General features: G+C 40.0%; 3 protein-coding genes across 5 annotated transcripts; 1 reads left to right on the plus strand and 2 right to left on the minus strand.

Moving 5' to 3' along the window:
- The first annotated feature begins 246 nt into the window (after positions 1 to 246).
- On the plus strand, positions 247 to 3,261 carry bik (BCL2 interacting killer). 3 transcript variants are annotated; one of them, XM_034112293.1, is made up of 6 exons: positions 247 to 305; positions 394 to 422; positions 1,405 to 1,507; positions 2,080 to 2,232; positions 2,318 to 2,439; positions 2,726 to 3,261. In XM_034112293.1, exons 3-6 carry the CDS (start codon positions 1,413 to 1,415, stop codon positions 2,884 to 2,886), a joined length of 531 nt encoding a protein of 176 aa, XP_033968184.1. In that variant the 5' UTR covers positions 247 to 305; positions 394 to 422; positions 1,405 to 1,412; the 3' UTR covers positions 2,887 to 3,261. The 3 variants fall into 3 exon arrangements, with proteins under 3 accessions (XP_033968184.1, XP_033968186.1, XP_033968185.1); XM_034112295.1 differs by having other exon boundaries at positions 2,318 to 2,432; XM_034112294.1 differs by lacking the exons at positions 247 to 305; positions 394 to 422 and having other exon boundaries at positions 1,375 to 1,507.
- Positions 3,262 to 3,331: 70 nt separating this feature from the next.
- mcat (malonyl CoA:ACP acyltransferase (mitochondrial)) lies at positions 3,332 to 6,108 on the minus strand. The gene is made up of 5 exons (XM_034074915.2): positions 5,554 to 6,108; positions 5,035 to 5,122; positions 4,724 to 4,941; positions 4,401 to 4,538; positions 3,332 to 3,746 (listed from the first exon to the last, which is right to left on the minus strand). Exons 1-5 carry the CDS (start codon positions 5,953 to 5,955, stop codon positions 3,471 to 3,473), a joined length of 1,122 nt encoding a protein of 373 aa, XP_033930806.1. The 5' UTR covers positions 5,956 to 6,108; the 3' UTR covers positions 3,332 to 3,470.
- Positions 6,109 to 6,637: 529 nt separating this feature from the next.
- On the minus strand, positions 6,638 to 17,092 carry def6c (DEF6 guanine nucleotide exchange factor c). Its single transcript, XM_034112312.2, has 12 exons — positions 16,600 to 17,092; positions 15,777 to 15,917; positions 13,171 to 13,353; positions 10,767 to 10,997; positions 10,544 to 10,690; positions 10,335 to 10,443; positions 9,505 to 9,728; positions 8,839 to 8,946; positions 8,235 to 8,401; positions 7,353 to 7,551; positions 7,171 to 7,261; positions 6,638 to 7,008 (listed from the first exon to the last, which is right to left on the minus strand). Exons 1-12 carry the CDS (start codon positions 16,693 to 16,695, stop codon positions 6,836 to 6,838), a joined length of 1,869 nt encoding a protein of 622 aa, XP_033968203.1. The 5' UTR covers positions 16,696 to 17,092; the 3' UTR covers positions 6,638 to 6,835.

Here is a 17,092-nt window from a genome sequence, read left to right on the forward strand (position 1 = left end):
TTGTATTTGGCTGACCGTGAACTATATTGAATATGTGCATATTTTAGACCTTACATGACTGATTTAATCGTAACATGTGTGTGGAAAGAATATTATTTTAAATTGTATGTCAACTATGAACCTAGTTGTATATGAGGTGGATTCACATACAACTGTTTTCCACTTGTTTATACTGTATGATCTGTCTGTCTTACGTGTTGCTGATATGTCGCCCCCTGGCGGTCAGTGTTTGCAGCAGCAGGTAAAGGCGTGGTCAGTCACATTGTGGCAGTTACCTGAGAGCAACAAGATTAAAAGACGCTGCTGTAAGTACAGGAAAAACACTTTACGAATATGTATTCATTTCATTATCTACCTAACATTTAAACTATTATGTCTTTATATGTATTACAGGGCGGCGTCTACTTTAATCTACACACAAGGTAGGTTTTAGTTTATTTTGTATTTGTTATTGTGCCTTCACCTGTTGGCCTTCTGTCTGGAGCATTTATATCCGTTTAATATAATGACACTTATCCAACATCATACAATACCCTAGTTAATTTGTAAATGTAGTAAGTCATTTCAAATGATTTTATATCTGTGGGATTAATGTGTATTTAATGTGTGTGATCTTCAAAACGACCTTTGTTTGCTTTGGGTAAGAAGGATGACTTCATCTCTTTGTTATGACAATATGGCAAATGAGTATAGGCTTTTACACAATTAAAACTCCAAACTGTCGTCTGGGTATTTTATTTTAGATCTAAAGCTATGATTATATCATTATAGGTTCCTTAACTATAAAATCATAGCTCAGGGCTATATTTTTGATGGTAGTATTGTCGTCAAATTAACTGTAAAGATAAGTGCATATTTCCGCACAGGGAATTTTTTTTTCTTAGGTAATAAGAAAACGACTGTAAAATCTAAAACCAAGACATTTTGTATTTCTTCTTGGTAAGGCAGTTTGGTTGATTTGAGTTATGTAAATGCCTCATTTGCATTGAAGGCACATGAGTGCAGGTGGGAACAGGAAGTGCTCTGAGGACAGGGAACACACCTGATCTTTTGGTCATACAACCAGTAATAAAGCTAGATTAGATACACAGATTCTTGCATAAACTAGATCTAAATCTTCACACTTGTGTTAATGTAGGCTACAACCAGCCAGCAGATGAGGTCATCTCTTCAGATCTGGAAGAGCCTGTTTTGTCTACCTGGTTTTGTCTCCGATAACACATCCACGACCTATCCGGGTCACATGAGCCAGTATTTACACAGCCTGTTTATGAACGTTGGGAGTCGAGCAGCAAAACACTTTTTTTCACCATGGAGCCATTACCTCATCTGCATGGCTGATGAAGCTCTAGGAACCCTTACTTACATATGAATCATTTGAATAAAACCGGTTTCTCTTTGCAGAAAACAAGATGGTGGAGCAAACTAGACAGCCAAGGCGCGTGGTGTCCCTGCAGGCTGGACTTGGGGAAGGGGACACTGACGTCCTGCTAGACGTGAACCTCAGGTATTCCCCAAATCAGTGAGAAAAACAACAACAACAATAATGCTCAGACAGACGTCAAGTGGGATCAATTGTACCAAAAAAACAGTGGTTGATGGTCAACAATTACATTTATTTAAGTAGGCTACTGTGCCTAAGTTTGATTTGGGAGTACTTGTATTTAACTCGAGTATTTACATTTTCTTCTATTTTATACTCATATACTTACTTGTAGTATATATATACTACACTCTAATAAAGAGCCAAATATTGTACTGACTACTTTTATTTGATACATCTAGCTACTTTTAAGATTATACAATAAATAATAGGAATAATATATAATTAACCAAGTTTATAAAATCAGATATTGATCCCTTGGTGATATTCACAAGCTCAGCATTATGTAAAGAAAATAAAGCTTCTCCTTTACTGACTTAGCAACTTTAAAGTAATTGGGTTTTGTTTTAACATCTAATTTATATGAAAAAATCCCCCAAAATGTGGTACATGCTACTACTTTTTCCTCAAAGTGTGTGTGAGAAGGGTAACATTGTGAACATAACTGAATCAGAGTGATTGTGGTTACCCTGCAGGATAAATGACAGGGCTGCGCGGGCCTTTGGGAGCCAGTTGGCTGCGATTGGAGACCAGATGGACCAGGAGTGGGCTGGCAGACGGACCCCCTGGCTCCCCCCTCCTCTCCACATGCTGAGACCTGCACAGGCCCTGACCAGGACAATATACCGGTATAACATATGTTACAAAGAACATCTACTCCACCTCAACAGTTAAGTGACTGGCTGATAAAACATTGGTGTTTTTCTCTTCCAGGGATATCCACAGGCAGTTGTGGGGCTTCCAGGGCCTGTCTGCAGGGGTGAAGGCCTGGATAGAGAGCACTGCGCCTGGGCAGGGGATCTTCAGAGCGGACGCCTGGGCAGCCTGGGTAAAACGTATTCTGTCGTATTTTATCTGTCTCAAGTGATCTTTTCTAATTGCACAAAATCAGGGTTTGTATGGTGTTTCACGACTACAATTTAAGCAATATTAAAGGTATAAAATATAGAAAATGTCCAATATTGACCAAACCTTTAAAACTCTGAACTAACCCTGTACAAAACATAATTTATATGCATGCACATTTTCCCCTTCACATTCAACATGTCTTATCGCAATGCTATTTGAAACTTGGGGCCAAATTATCCAAACAATATCATTTAATTTTCTTTCTTTTCACAGGTGTCCAATTTAAAACCAGTAGCCTGCGCTGGCTGGACCAGAGGAGCACTGGGGACGGTGGCGCTGGTGGCTGCAGTCGCCATTTTCACTGCAATGTGGAAGGAATAAAAAGCCTAAAAAAAAGGGCCATAAGCAGGACTTTTGGGCCATTATATCTTTGACAAAAAAAGTTTGCAAATGAATCACTATTATTACTTACTGATTTGTTTCTGCTGTTTACTTTGAATTCTCTTTTGTTGTATACTATTTTGATTGCATTTAAAATTATATGACCAGAAACAGGAGTAAAAAAGAGTTAAATTAGTTGTGTGAAAATTGTTTGAATTGGTTTTACAGTGTTGCCCGAAGAGATGGCCAGCGTATTGTAGCAGTGACATGTTTCACAGATGTATTAATGTAAAAACTAATATTTTACCCATGAATGTACTGTTGCTGGCCTGCAGTCTTTATCCAGATTTGTTCTTACGGGTTTAAGAGGCCACATTTTTTACAAATTATAAGTAACCCGGCTTAATATAAAATGAAGGGAGCTGGACTTTCTGTGTCAGATTTGAACATGCTTTTTCATGTGATGCAAATAAACTTCTAAATGATGACATTTTGCAATTTCAATAATAAAAAATATTTAATTACACAATGATAATACACTTACAAGACCATACGAAGCAACCACAGGAGCTTACAGGTCTTTCTGTTGGTGTCCACACACACACGCACATTTGTTGACCTCCACACCTCTTCATATTTAGTCTTCTTCATGAATGGCGACATCCACATGTTCATACGTTTTGAAGGCCTTCATGTTACACCTCTGTAGTGTGGCACCGAGCTGATTTCCCGGGCCGACCTCGTAGGTGTAAGGGAACTTCTTTCCGTGCATCCTCTCGTAGATCTCGTGCAGCGTTTGCTCCCACTTCACCGGCGACACCAGCTGCGTCACCAGCTGCCGGCGCACGTGTTTCTCGTTCATGTAGCGCTTTCCGTCCACGTTAGAGTACACGTTGATGTCGGGACGACGGACCTGAACGGGAGAGAAATATAGATGTTAGATGAAAAGGTGAGCTACTAAATTAAGAGTGTTGGCGAACAAATTGGCTAATGATGAGGTTACAAATGATCACATGACATGGAATGATGAAAATAATGTAGGTTGTTAAAGTTTGAATTAACAGATAAACCTTTTGTCCATAAAATGTCATAAAAAGGAGAAAATATGTATTTAGTTTACTATTAATGACAAGGAAACAAACACATATTTTGCACTTTAGCATGAATAATGACTATTATTAACATTGGATTATAAAAATCAAGTCCAGATTTATATTTTGTTGATAGACTGATTAATTAATCGGTTAATTGTCGCAGTAGTCGTGTTTTTTTCCTTTTAATGGGAAGTTGGGAACCACCACACAAGACATTTTAACACATTTATTTTTTACATTTTGTAAATGGTTTATGTTGATGAAGTTTTCATTTAAAACTATACACGGTTTGTAATTATGGAGCAGCTCTTCTATAAGTGGGTGACTTGAGGGTGGGTAATGGGCGCCACAATATATTTTTTGACCAAACACTTTGAATACGGTTTCACTATGAAAAAACTAGGCAACATGAACTTCAAGTACATGTTTATATAACATGATTAAGATGTGGCTTAATAAAACCTGTGACTGACCTCCACCTGTCTGAGCACCTCTCTGAGCGGTTCAGTAGCCGACTCCATCAGCTTCGTGTGGAAGGCCCCGCTGACCAGGAGGGGTTTGGTCCTCATGAACTGGAGACGTCGAGAGTTTTGCTGCAGGAAATCCAGAGCCTGAGGAGAGAATACAGTTATGATGAAATGGATTCAGAGTCTGTAAATTGTAAGCTCATCTAATCACACTTTTAGACAAATCAATATAACTGTACTTTAGATAAAACAACAAGGATTTGTGGTAAAAGTTGTCTCATCTGTTAATTAATAGCTATATTTTGGATGGCTGCCATAATGCTCCATACCTGCTGGTGCCCTGCAATGACCCTGCCATCAGGGAACAGGTAGTTGGCCACAGAGCAGACGGGCTCCTCGATCCCCAGGCTCATGCAGTGCTCTTTAGCCTGCAGACAAGCGTGTTTATACTGAGCCTGAGGTCTACCAACAACGGACAGCATCCCACTGGGAACCAGCTCTGATGCTCTCTGCATGGCCTCTGCACGAACCTTCACCACATACAGAGCTATAGGACACAGAGAGGTTCATATAAAAACATATTCATTTTTTAACTGAGCAACATAGTATTTGTCGTGTGTAAGTTAGGAAACAAACTTACCTTCTGCAAAGTTCATGGCTCCAGAAAAAACCAGAGCAGCAAATTCTCCAACACTAAAACCTGCAGCAGCGACACACATCTCAATGGCCTGTGGACAAAAGTGTCAGAAGTTACATAAAACAATTAAATAATATGTATTATTATAAATTAAATTACTCAACAGCATATTGAGTTGACCATTATCTCCACTGCGTTAATTATATTTTATGATACTGTATACCTTTACTCTAATAATTTATTGTGCACCCTATAAGATTACTTTTTCAGAACATTTCAAAGAATACACATTTTAGTGGTATGATAAGAAATGCCCACTTTTACAAGCTGCAGCATTAGAGTGATTAGCACTATTGCATTCATAATTATAATCCTGTTATATATTACATATGGTTTTAAAATGGGGCATTCTGCATACATTGTACTTATATTGTATATATATATTTATATTTTACTCGGTAGTATTTCTGCTTATACTGCTGGTCAATGGATGTTATGTTACTCGACTAATCGGACAGGCACCTTGGGGTTCTCGTGGTTGAGCCTCTCCACCGCAGCCAGGGAGGTGACGAACACGGCGGGCTGACAGTGCACCGTCCTCTGCAGCTCCTCCTCGGGGCCCTGCAGGCACAGAGACAGCAGGTCGTACCCGAGGATCTTCTGGGCCACCGTGAACATTTCCTTAACGTTAGGGTACTGCAGGAGTCCTCTACCCATGCCCACAAACTGGCTGCCCTGACCGGGGAAGAGGAGCACGGAGCACTCGGCGGGGTCCTTCTTGGGTCTCCGCTGCTTCGGTGGCTCGCTGTCCGGGAGAGAAGCCGGGGTTTCGGGGTGTTTGGAGCAGAGTCTCCTGCTCACAGACACCAGACTGACCTTCCCTCTGGAGGCTGCTGACAGCCGGACACCCACTGAAGTCAGCATGGCGTCACCTGATTATGTCCACACAGGTTAAGAAAGACCCATACTCTGTCTGGAAATCTATAATTTATTTAGCAAGAACTATTAAGTGTATTCCTAACAGTCAACATGAGACAGTCCTGAGGGCCGCCATGTTAATTGACGTCACAAGGTGAAGGTTGATTTGTTCTTCTTCCGGTTAATCTCTATGTTCTTTCATCATACAGCGACACCTTCAGGTCATAATATGTCACGACTTTATATTCTAAAAACATTTACACTGACTTTCTATTATCTTCCCCTCAATAAATATCTTTGTGAGAAAAAAGGTGAACTATATGAACTACATTTATATTACACATACACACCAATACCAATATATGTGTGATAATCTACTCTCTGATGATAAGAGCATCCTGCTATAATTCCACTGTTTAGCCCTTTGCTGGACTTGACTGAAAATAAAGATGTGTTTAAAAATAAAGACCAAGTTAATATAGGCTACAGCATTCAGACAACCAACAAGGTAAAACCTTTTCAATCTGCGTTCAAAAATATACAGAAACAGAGACTTTTATTTAATTAAAATCATTTTCGGGCAGTTTAATTTTAATAAAGATATTTTAGAGCGATTGTATGAATTAAAATGTGTTTCCCATGAAAATGAAAGAGTTAACAAAATGGTTTTTTTTCATCAAAACTTTATTGTACAAAACTGTATTTCTCAAGTGAGTCAATTGTGTTGTATTAAATCCTGTATCATGTTGTGTCATTATTTCTCCATTTTAGTGTGCATTTAATATAATAAAATTAATTCAATAATACAATACTTATGCAGATTATTTTCTTGTATTATAAATAGCTTTTCTCCTTCCAGTCTCCACTCTCGGTCTAATCCAGATGTTTAATCTGACAGGTGGGCGGCCTCCAGCTGCTCCTCCAGCATCTCGCTGCCTTCTGGCATCTTTCTATTCTGATCGGCCCTCATCTTGTATTTAGAGATGAACTCATTACTGGCCAATGCTCCTTCCTTTTTTGGACACATGCTTTTTGATAAATTGCGATTATCCGTACGTCCTACGAAACAAAAACAAAAAACATTTTCATGACAAAGTTTGATCTTGTTCACAGACAAATTGGTCATTTAGGTCAAAAGTAGGATATATTTCAAGCGCCCTTTCGGTGAGTTTGAAAATCTCATAAACGTGATAACAGTTTCAATCAAGGTTGGTGTTTTACCTCCGGGACTGATGGGTGTCATGAGGCGGTTCAGCTGGACGTTCCAGTGTTTTACATGTTGACTGGCATATCTCAGCTTCTCTTGTACCTCCTGGAATAGGAAAATCACAACAAGTAGTTTATAGTGCATGCTTTTTTATAGTTTTAAACGTGCTGCACATTGAGATCCCACTCTTTCTTACCTCCAGGCGCTGGTGGCTCCTCTGGCGAGAAGCCTGCAGATCCTGGAGCTCCTGAGAGGCGGAGTGCAGAGCTGAGGGGGTGTTCTCGTCCGGACTGCCGTCTAAGGCCTCCTGTATGGGGCTGAGGCACTTCAAGGCCCTCTGCTGCTCCTGCAGGAGCTGGCACTGCTTCTTCTTCACGTCTTCTTCCCGCAGCACCCTGGAAAAGAGAAGAACCCAACTGAAATCAAGTAACCTCTCATGTCTGATAAGTTTGGCTGGTAAGAATATAGGTTTTAAGACTGAGTCATACGCATGTTTCTAAGTTTCAGTGAGACTTCTATCTTATGGGGATATCATTATCCAGTTGCAAAGAAAGATCCTTAAATGCAGCCAGAAAGCATAGAAAACAGTGGCCCCTCATACCTACAGAACCTGCCTGAGACTTTTTACATTCTTACGTTTTCCCGTAAACTTTAGGATTAAAGTAATCCAGAAATATTTGCCACTAAATCCATGGACCCTTCGCATTCAAGGACTACTAATAGCTCATTCGGCGTACCTTGAATACTGCATGAAAACAAATATAGGATGTGTTTTAACACTGCTACTTTATTCCTCGGCAGCATTATACTTCCTGTTTATAATCCCCAAAGCTTTATGGGAAGAAGTCATTCAATTTAAGAGAAGAATTACAAATAATAAGAACTTTTAACAGTATGTCTTCATGTTGAACTTACATATTTAGTTGCATTAGAAAGGTTGATAATGTCTAATCAACATGGTGCTTATGTGACACTCTCCTTTATTGGTTCCTACTGTGTCAAAATGCAGTGTGGGACTTTGAAAACATCTGGTTTAGAGAAGGCTATTATAGGAATACAGTTGGTGTTTGTTTATCACCTCTCCAGTTCCTGTCTGGCCCTCTCCTCCTCCAGCCGGGCGTGGATCTCCATGTTGAGAGCAGACTCCAGTTTCTGCTGGGTCAGCTCCAACTCCTGAATCCTCTTCTTCTGTTGCTCAGCCTCCTTTTCCTTCTCCTGCATCTCTGCCTGCATGCTTTCCCTCAGCTAGGACACACACACACACACACACACACACACACACACACACACACACACACACACACACACACACACACACACACACACACACACACACACACACACACACACACACACACACACACACACACACACACACACACACACACACACACACACACACACACACACACACACACACACACACACACACACACACACACACACACACACACACACACACACACACACACACACACACACACACACACACACACACACACACACGCACAGAGCGGAAATAGCTGACCTTTTCCTGATTCACCTTTTCCATGAATCTCACCACATAAACTCGCTGAAGGTTAAGCCTGACATTTACACCGCCAATGTTTTGGTGCTCTTTTCAGAACTCTGAATTCAGCGAATCATAAATAAACGTTGACATCTGGAAAACTTTCTCTCACCGACTCGGCCTCCTTCAGCTGTCTCTCCAGCTCCATCTGCACCTCCTTCTGTTTCCTCCTCTCTTTTTCGTCGGCCTCCCTTCGTTTGGTTTCTAATTCACGCGCATGCTGCAAGACACGGATAAAGTTAAAGGTTCAAACAAAACAGAGTTATCGTCCCCCAGTTGCGTAAAGTAACTAAGTATATATATTAAAGTACTATATGAAAGTACAATTCTGAGCTACTTGAGTATTTGCTACTTTGAAATTCTATACCCCACTACCATTCAGAGGTGAATTGTGTACTTTTACTCCACAACATTTATTTTACACCTTTAGTTGCTTTGCAATTTCGGATTAATGTTAAACAATATAATCAACACTTAAATAAGACTTTAGTTTGGATTACATTTGCATGCTACCCTGAAATGAATTAAATAATTAAAACTAGCTGCACTTTTACCAGCTTGATATACACATTAATGCATCAATAATTATAATCAAAACATGTAATATGTATTTTTCTGAAATCCGCCAATCTGCATAAAAGATGTGTTTGGTACTTTAGTTATATTCAAATGCTAATACTTTTGTACTTTTACATAGGTAACATTTTGAATAGAGGACTTTTACTTGTAACAGAGTATTCCTACATTCTGGTACTTCTACTTTTTCCTCCATTCTCACCTGTATGATACTTTCTATTTCTAAATCCTGTCTGTCTTTGTCTTTCTCCATCTTCTCCATCTCCTGGATGTTGTAGTCGTCTGATAGGCTGCTCAGGCTGCTGCCGCTGCTCCGGGCGCTCTGACTGCGCTCCCGGTGGCTGTGTTCCCTCTGGACCCGCCGCTTCAGCTTCAGCACGAAGTGAAGAGAGGCCTCGCCCTGGAGACGGAGGGCTGTCTGAAGAGCTGGAGAAGGGGAAGGGAAAAAACAAAAGACCCCCATTTTTTTAATAAACATGCATGGTATACTTTTAAATATTATTTGTATATATTGAATTTTTTTAATTAATTTTATATTTATTTTTCCTGTTCATCTTTTTATTTTAGTTGTTTTTAATATTATTCTTCACTATATTTAACTTTCCTGTACATCTTTTAATTAAATATTTTTATTTTATTCTGTCTTTTATTTGTATTGTATTGCATTTGTATTGTATTGCATTGTTTCTATGCACAAATTAAACTTTGACAATAGATCCAACACATAACACAGTGAGCACTTAAAATAAATAATTATAATAAAAGAAAACTGTGACATATGGGAAAACAATAGCTTTCTTGCAGTTAGATGAGAACATGGACACAAAAGTCTGACAGTTCAGACAGCAGCTGGATAGGAATGTTATCAATCTTTTCATCTAACCACCCAAAATGCCAAACTATTCCTCTAAAATGTTCTTTAAAAAGCCAGTGAATAAATTAGAGCCCCCAGTGATCACACACACAATTAATCACTGCAGTCAAAATGTAATGACTGAATGTTTGCTAACACTTATATACACACCAACACACCTTGAGTCCACTCCACCTTCTGTCTCTGGTCAGACGCGCTCATCTCAAAGGTTTTAGTGTGAGTCTTCACACAGAACAAACAGCGCTTCCCCTCTCTGTCTGCAATAGTCTGAGACAGATTGAGGGTTAAAGGATTTCAGGACTTTGCCTGAACACAAAGATACTGCATAATGAAACGTGCAGTGTTTACGCTACATTTCCTCACCCACCTCTATGACACAGCTCTTATCCAGCTGGATCTCCCCTCTCTTGTCTTTTAATGCCTCGCTGACATAGTAAGCCATGGAGGAGGGCTTCAGCACAAACCAGCGCTCAGTCCAGTTCCTGCGTACATGGCCCTTTTTCCACATATAACCCTGGAAAACAAAGGAGTTTTAGGAACACAAAACTGACGAGCTCGATGACAAACAGAAAAAGGAGGAAAATACTCACCCTTTTGAGAACATTGTGATACATCTCAAGAAAGACCTCGTTCAGAGCCAGACTGAAGGCCTCGGCGCTGGTGACCCTCAGCAACCGGCCAGCAGCCATGTGCTCCAGGAAGGTCCATACAGACATGTCACTCTCCTGCACCGGGGCATCCTGGGATATTAAGTCCTCCAGTGGCTTCCCGTCCCACTCCTGGCTCATAGCTGTGGAGATTTTCTTGAGGAGATACTCCACCTAAAAGCATTCAAATATTAGAATGAAATCGTTTGGTGTGTTGAGGCTGGTCCAAACTTGCAAAGTGAAGCGATGTCGACTGACAACATTTATTTTTCTCAAATGTGTGATTTTAATCTCAGAGTTTTTTCTCACACATGTATGACCTATAATCCGAGTATATTCTAATTTTACCATTTTAATCTCAGAGAATATCCAAGTTTTGACTGAATTCTTGGAAATTCATTTTTCTCCTCAAAATCCTAAACCCCTTACCCGGGCTCTTAATTATCATGTGTATACTTCTTTACCTACACTATCTATAATACGCTCCTGTACATATCGTACCGATGTATTTCTGTTACTAAATGTACTTTTACAGAGGAAATCTACTGATCTGAAAAGACAAAAGCAGTTTATTTTTGTCTCTGTTGACAAGAAACCAAAAGCTTCATGGAGGAAGCGGCGGAAGGAAGAGACTCATTAACTTTCTAACTTGCACTTGCTTTTTTCTACTGTGAAAAAATGTGAATCATTCCGACTTTGTTAGACCACCAGCAGGGTTTATATGGAACATAATACTTCTAGCAGTTAGGAGATCACATTAGAGACTCCCTTAAAGCCATTGTTGTTGCCTTGCGATATGTTGCCTTGCGATATGTCACCTTGCGATATGTTGCCTTGTTGCGATATGTTACCTTGCGATATGTTGCCTTGCGATATGTTGTCTTGCGATATGTTGCCTTGCGATATGTTACCTTGCGATATGTTGCCTTGTTGCGATATGTTACCTTGCGATATGTTGCCTTGCGATATGTTACCTTGCGATATGTTGCCTTGCAATATGTTGTCTTGCGATATGTTGCCTTGCGATATGTTGCCTTGCGATATGTTGCCTTGCGATATGTTACCTTGCGATATGTTGCCTTGTTGCGATATGTTACCTTGCGATATGTTGCCTTGCGATATGTTACCTTGCGATATGTTGCCTTGCGATATGTTACCTTGCGATATGTTGCCTTGCGATATGTTGCCTTGCGATATGTTGTCTTGCGATATGTTGCCTTGCGATATGTTGTCTTGCGATATGTTGCCTTGTTGCGATATGTTGCCTTGTTGCGATATGTTGCCTTGCGATATGTTGCCTTGTTGCGATATGTTGCCTTGTTGCGATATGTTGCCTTGCGATATGTTGCCTTGTTGCGATATGTTGCCTTGTTGCGATATGTTGCCTTGCGATATGTTGCCTTGTTGCGATATGTTGCCTTGCGATATGTTGCCTTGTTGCGATATGTTGCCTTGTTGCGATATGTTGGCTTGCGATATGTTGCCTTGTTGCGATATGTTGCCTTGCGATATGTTGCCTTGCGATATGTTGCCTTGTTGCGATATGTTACCTTGCGATATGTTGCCTTGCGATATGTTGCCTTGCGATATGTTGCCTTGTTGCGATATGTTGCCTTGCGATATGTTGCCTTGTTGCGATATGTTGCCTTGCGATATGTTGCCTTGTTGCGATATGTTGCCTTGCGATATGTTACCTTGCGATATGTTGCCTTGCGATATGTTGCCTTGCGATATGTTACCTTGCGATATGTTACCTTGCGATATGTTGCCTTGCGATATGTTACCTTGCGATATGTTGCCTTGCTATATGTTGCCTTGCGATATGTTGCCTTGTTGCGATATGTTGCCTTGCGATATGTTGCCTTGTTGCGATATGTTGCCTTGTTGCGATATGTTGCCTTGTTGCGATATGTTGCCTTGTTGCGATATGTTGCCTTGCGATATGTTGCGATATGTTGCCTTGTTGCGATATGTTGCCTTGCGATATGTTGCCTTGTTGCGATATGTTGCCTTGCGATATGTTGCCTTGCGATATGTTGCCTTGCGATATGTTACCTTGCGATATGTTGCCTTGCTATATGTTGCCTTGCGATATGTTGCCTTGTTGCGATATGTTGCCTTGCGATATGTTGCCTTGCGATATGTTGCCTTGCGATATGTTACCTTGCGAAACTTGATTTGCCTTATGAATCTTAAGGAAGGAATTCCTGCACTTTATTTATTTATTTTCTTTTGCTGTACAATGCCAAAATGCATTGTATACTCCAAAATATAATTATGATAGACTTGAGTCACACTTGCTGTTGACTCCTACCACACATTCCTGTTTCATCGTCAACAGCTTTACCTCCTCAGGTATCATCACCAGTGGGTAGCGGTCTTCAGACAACAGGTTGAATAAACAGAAGAGCTTGAAACAGTCTCTTTCCGATAGCATCGCCCCCTGTGGTAACCCTCTGAAGTTCTTCTTCATGGTCATCATCCAGCACAGGTCGTCAAACTTCTCCTTGTCAAACATCCCCTCTTTGACCTGAAAACACAGAAAAGAGACTTGTTTAACTGCTCTTAATTGGAAAACTGTGGACCAAGAATGCTAATGTGGATTGAAGAAAATGGAAAAGATACGGCATATAAAAAATGATGAGGAAATGTGGAGACCTTTAAAGGTCCCCTAATTGACTCTTCTTCAACAATCTATTAGGTCTCAGATATATACAAAACATGTCTCTGAAGTGTTTGGCTTGAAATACCAAAAATGCATTGCAGCATGCCATAAACCCCTCTGTTTCAGCTCTGTTTTAAAAGTGCTGATTCTGTGTCTGTAGCTTTAAATGAAAAAGAAATGCCCAACTCGAACGCCCCCTCCGTTTAAAAAAACATAATGGTGCTCTAGCAGGAGATTCAGGTGATAAGGTGGGCAGGTGTTACCTTGGTTGGTTATTGGCTAACAACCCAAAAAAACATTGTGACATCACAAAGTGGCCAAAATCGAATAAGCTGATTTTCAGACAGGTTTCTATAAAGATGGATCAGGACAAAAAGAGAGAGAATCTTTGTTCCTGAAACTTTCCGAATATCTTAACACAGAGGGGACACATGGTTATGACTAAAAGACATAAAAGTGGATTTTGCACAACAGGTCATGCACTTCTCAAGACATGGAGGCAATGTAGGTTCTTTATTTGTTTGATTCGATTATTATGATGATTTCATGGTTGATTGAGCTAATTGTAAAACACTTTATATAATTGCATTCGCTAAATGAAATGTAATGTATGATAATTTTGTCCATTTATTAACTATTTAACTGAGGATAGGGATGGGGTGATGAGAGGGAAAACAGGGTGGAAAATATATATATATATATGTGATATGGTATATATATATATATATATATATATATATATACCATATCACCCCAATTCTGGCTTCATTGCATTGGCTTCCAGTTCGGTTCAGAATAGATTTTAAACTCCTTTTATTTGTTTTTAAAGCCCTAAATGGGCTGGCTCCTGCCTATATAGCCGAACTCCTCCATCGCTACACCCCAGGCAGAGCCTTAAGGTCGGCTGATCAGCTGTTGTTGATAGTGCCTAAGACCAGGTTTAAAACCCGAGGGCATCGAGCTTTTGCAGCGGCTGGCCCTAGGCTCTGGAATACTTTGCCCCTCCGTGTGAGGTCGGCCCAGACCCTGTTTTTTTTTTAATCAACACTTAAAACTCACTTTTTGTCTTTCGTTTAATTATCTATTTATTTATTTGTTTATTTAGTTATTTATTCATTTAGTTCTTTATTGTAATATTCATAACATAACATAGGATTTCATAAAGTATTTTTAAAATAATTTATACATTATTCAAATATAGGAATAGTAGATAGGATTACTTAAAATATAGTACCTTATATTTCATCTTTTTTCCCTTTAGACCCTTGCGGTTTATTCTTAAAAACCCTTACCCTTACAGTACACACCCACCATTTTCCCTCTGCTGGTCTATGGCCTTGTAGAGGGTAACGAGGTACAGAGTCGCTTAGATAAGCAGGGGAGTGCATCTGACGAAGAGATAGGTTGTTGTGCTCCCTATCTCTGTTTCTTATCCTATATCTAATAGAACTGCTCGGGTCTTGATAGATTGAGTGGGGAAGTTCATGAGATCTTTCTAGAGGGTTATCAAGAATAACTTTTATCCAATGACCTTTTCCCTCTCTGTCTGTGTCTGTGTATTCTCTTGTTCCGATTAACCCAGCCAAATCTTTTTTCTTGTTTTGTATCTATATCTACGCCGGGATCCGGAGTCGAGGCTGATCCTCTTGCTGATCCTCTTGCTGTAGTCCTGTGTCTTGGATCCTCTATCCTGAGTTCTGGATTAAGTCATGGACTTCGGGTCGTGGCTGAACCTGTCTCTGCGGTCCTGCCTTGGGTCTCGTCATGCTGCTTCCCTGATGGCTTCCACAGGATTGTAGCTGACATCCTCGTGGATTCATCTTCTTATTACAGACACATGAATTTCCTAACATTCGGTCTATATGCTGTAAAATGTATTATCTCTTCGATTTACACACGGCATCTATTGCACGTCTGTCCGTCCAGGGAGAGGGATCCCTCCTCTGTTGCTCTCCCTGAGGTTTCTCCCATTTTTTCCCCTTAAACTGTGGGTTTTCTCTGGAAGTTTTTCCTCGTACGATGTGAGGGTCTAAGGACAGAGGGTGTCGTTTTTCTCATACTGATATTCTGAACAATCTGTGCTGTTGTATTTGCTGTAAAGTGTCTCTACTGTAGGCTATTTTTATTTTACTTTGGCTCGACCAAAAATCGTTTATAAATGTGCTATATAAATAAAACTTGATTTGATTTGATATACATATATATATATATCGGGAAATGTATAAATGCACAGATATATTCACAGAAAAAAATAAAACATATAAAACATTTCTGTTTATAACTGCTACCTTATCCAGTATATATTTGTTGAGGTAGGGCATGTAGCCTTGATTAGACACCGGCCCATCGTCATCATCCTGGAAGTGTTCCTCCAGAGTCACCGGGTCGTGTGGGATGTTCAGCACTGTGTACAGGTTGTGGGACAGCACCTGAAGAACACACACATATACAGGTGATTAGTCACATAAACACATCATCTCAATGTTTTCTTCTGTGCTTAGCAGATTTCTTCATACACACACAACCCCAGACAGCTGTTTCAAAGCATGTCAGGACAGATTTCTGCTATTTCCTTGGATTCTTCTCTCTACAGAGGATCTGTCAGGCATGTAGGGACTGGACGGAGCTACATGACAGACAAAAAATAAAACTCACTGAGGGGAAACATGGCTAAATAAGATCAATACTGTTTTATCTCTTACATTATTTGATACATTGACAGTGCTGGTATTATGTCACTGTTTATGTTTCTGTGCCACAGAGAAAGATTGGACTTTGAACTTGAAACTGGGCACATGCTTCTCCTTCAGTTTGGTTAGGTTATGTGCAATTTAGAAAAAAAGCTTTATCAAATATTTGAACTCGTATGTGAGCTTGAAGGGCGTTTATGTTGAAACTGTTCTCAGATTACAATGTTTATTCACCCAGTACAAGTAAGTATTTCACTTGATGCAAATACAACGATATATGGTTGAGTTTTGGCTTGTTTTCAGTCACAAAAAGTTATTTGAATGGAAAAAGTATCACAGTTAAAGTCAGTTTGTGTGTCCAGTGGACGGACCTCGCTCTCAGTTTTCTGATCTTAAATTGCCTGCATATATTCCTGCTTACCTTTAACTGTGATTTGGACACTTTGCCGCATTTTTCGACGTCCAGCGATGTGAAAGCGTACCAGATAGACTTGAGGAGTTCGGTTTTTAAGTCCATTTTGGAGACGTCTCTGTGCGCAAAAACAAATGCATTTCCAAGCGCAGCGCGGTGGCTTTTACTCAGCGACGGTCCAGCGAGTGGTGGAGAGAATTGCCAAAAATAATGTGGGGCAGAGTACAGGCTGCTGTGCAAACTGCAAAGCACCGAGAGAATTCAGATGTAGGCCACACTTAAAGAGGCGGAGAGAAGTGACAAAGGTCTATACTTTACTCAATAATATAAAAAAAGATTAAAAAAAGTTTTGCTTTACATTCTTCCCAATACTGTCTGGATACCGTTCTTCCAAGCCACTCCTTAAAACATAACGGAATACAATTAAAACAGTTTAAGGGCAAATCACATATCCAAGCTAAATCCCCGAGCTATAGGACATTTATCCAGGCTACGGTTTAGA

This window comes from Pseudochaenichthys georgianus, chromosome 23, assembly GCF_902827115.2.
Source record: "Pseudochaenichthys georgianus chromosome 23, fPseGeo1.2, whole genome shotgun sequence".
NCBI classification, from domain to species: domain Eukaryota; kingdom Metazoa; phylum Chordata; class Actinopteri; order Perciformes; family Channichthyidae; genus Pseudochaenichthys; species Pseudochaenichthys georgianus.

Excerpts from the sequence above, each read along its gene's own strand:
- bik (XM_034112293.1), top strand. The coding sequence starts at position 1,413 with ATGGTGGAGCAAACTAGACAGCCAAGGCGCGTGGTGTCCCTGCAGGCT. Across the intron at positions 1,508-2,079 it reads CTGCTAGACGTGAACCTCAG|GATAAATGACAGGGCTGCGC; the intron begins GTATTCCCCAAA and ends GTTACCCTGCAG. Across the intron at positions 2,233-2,317 it reads CTGACCAGGACAATATACCG|GGATATCCACAGGCAGTTGT; the intron begins GTATAACATATG and ends TTTCTCTTCCAG.
- mcat (XM_034074915.2), bottom strand. The coding sequence starts at position 5,955 with ATGCTGACTTCAGTGGGTGTCCGGCTGTCAGCAGCCTCCAGAGGGAAG. Across the intron at positions 5,123-5,553 it reads TCAACCACGAGAACCCCAAG|GCCATTGAGATGTGTGTCGC; the intron begins GTGCCTGTCCGA and ends TTTTGTCCACAG. Across the intron at positions 3,747-4,400 it reads AGGTGCTCAGACAGGTGGAG|GTCCGTCGTCCCGACATCAA; the intron begins GTCAGTCACAGG and ends TCTCCCGTTCAG.
- def6c (XM_034112312.2), bottom strand. The coding sequence starts at position 16,695 with ATGGACTTAAAAACCGAACTCCTCAAGTCTATCTGGTACGCTTTCACA. Across the intron at positions 15,918-16,599 it reads TGTCCAAATCACAGTTAAAG|GTGCTGTCCCACAACCTGTA; the intron begins GTAAGCAGGAAT and ends TGTGTTCTTCAG. Across the intron at positions 8,402-8,838 it reads AGCTGAAGGAGGCCGAGTCG|CTGAGGGAAAGCATGCAGGC; the intron begins GTGAGAGAAAGT and ends TGTGTGTCCTAG.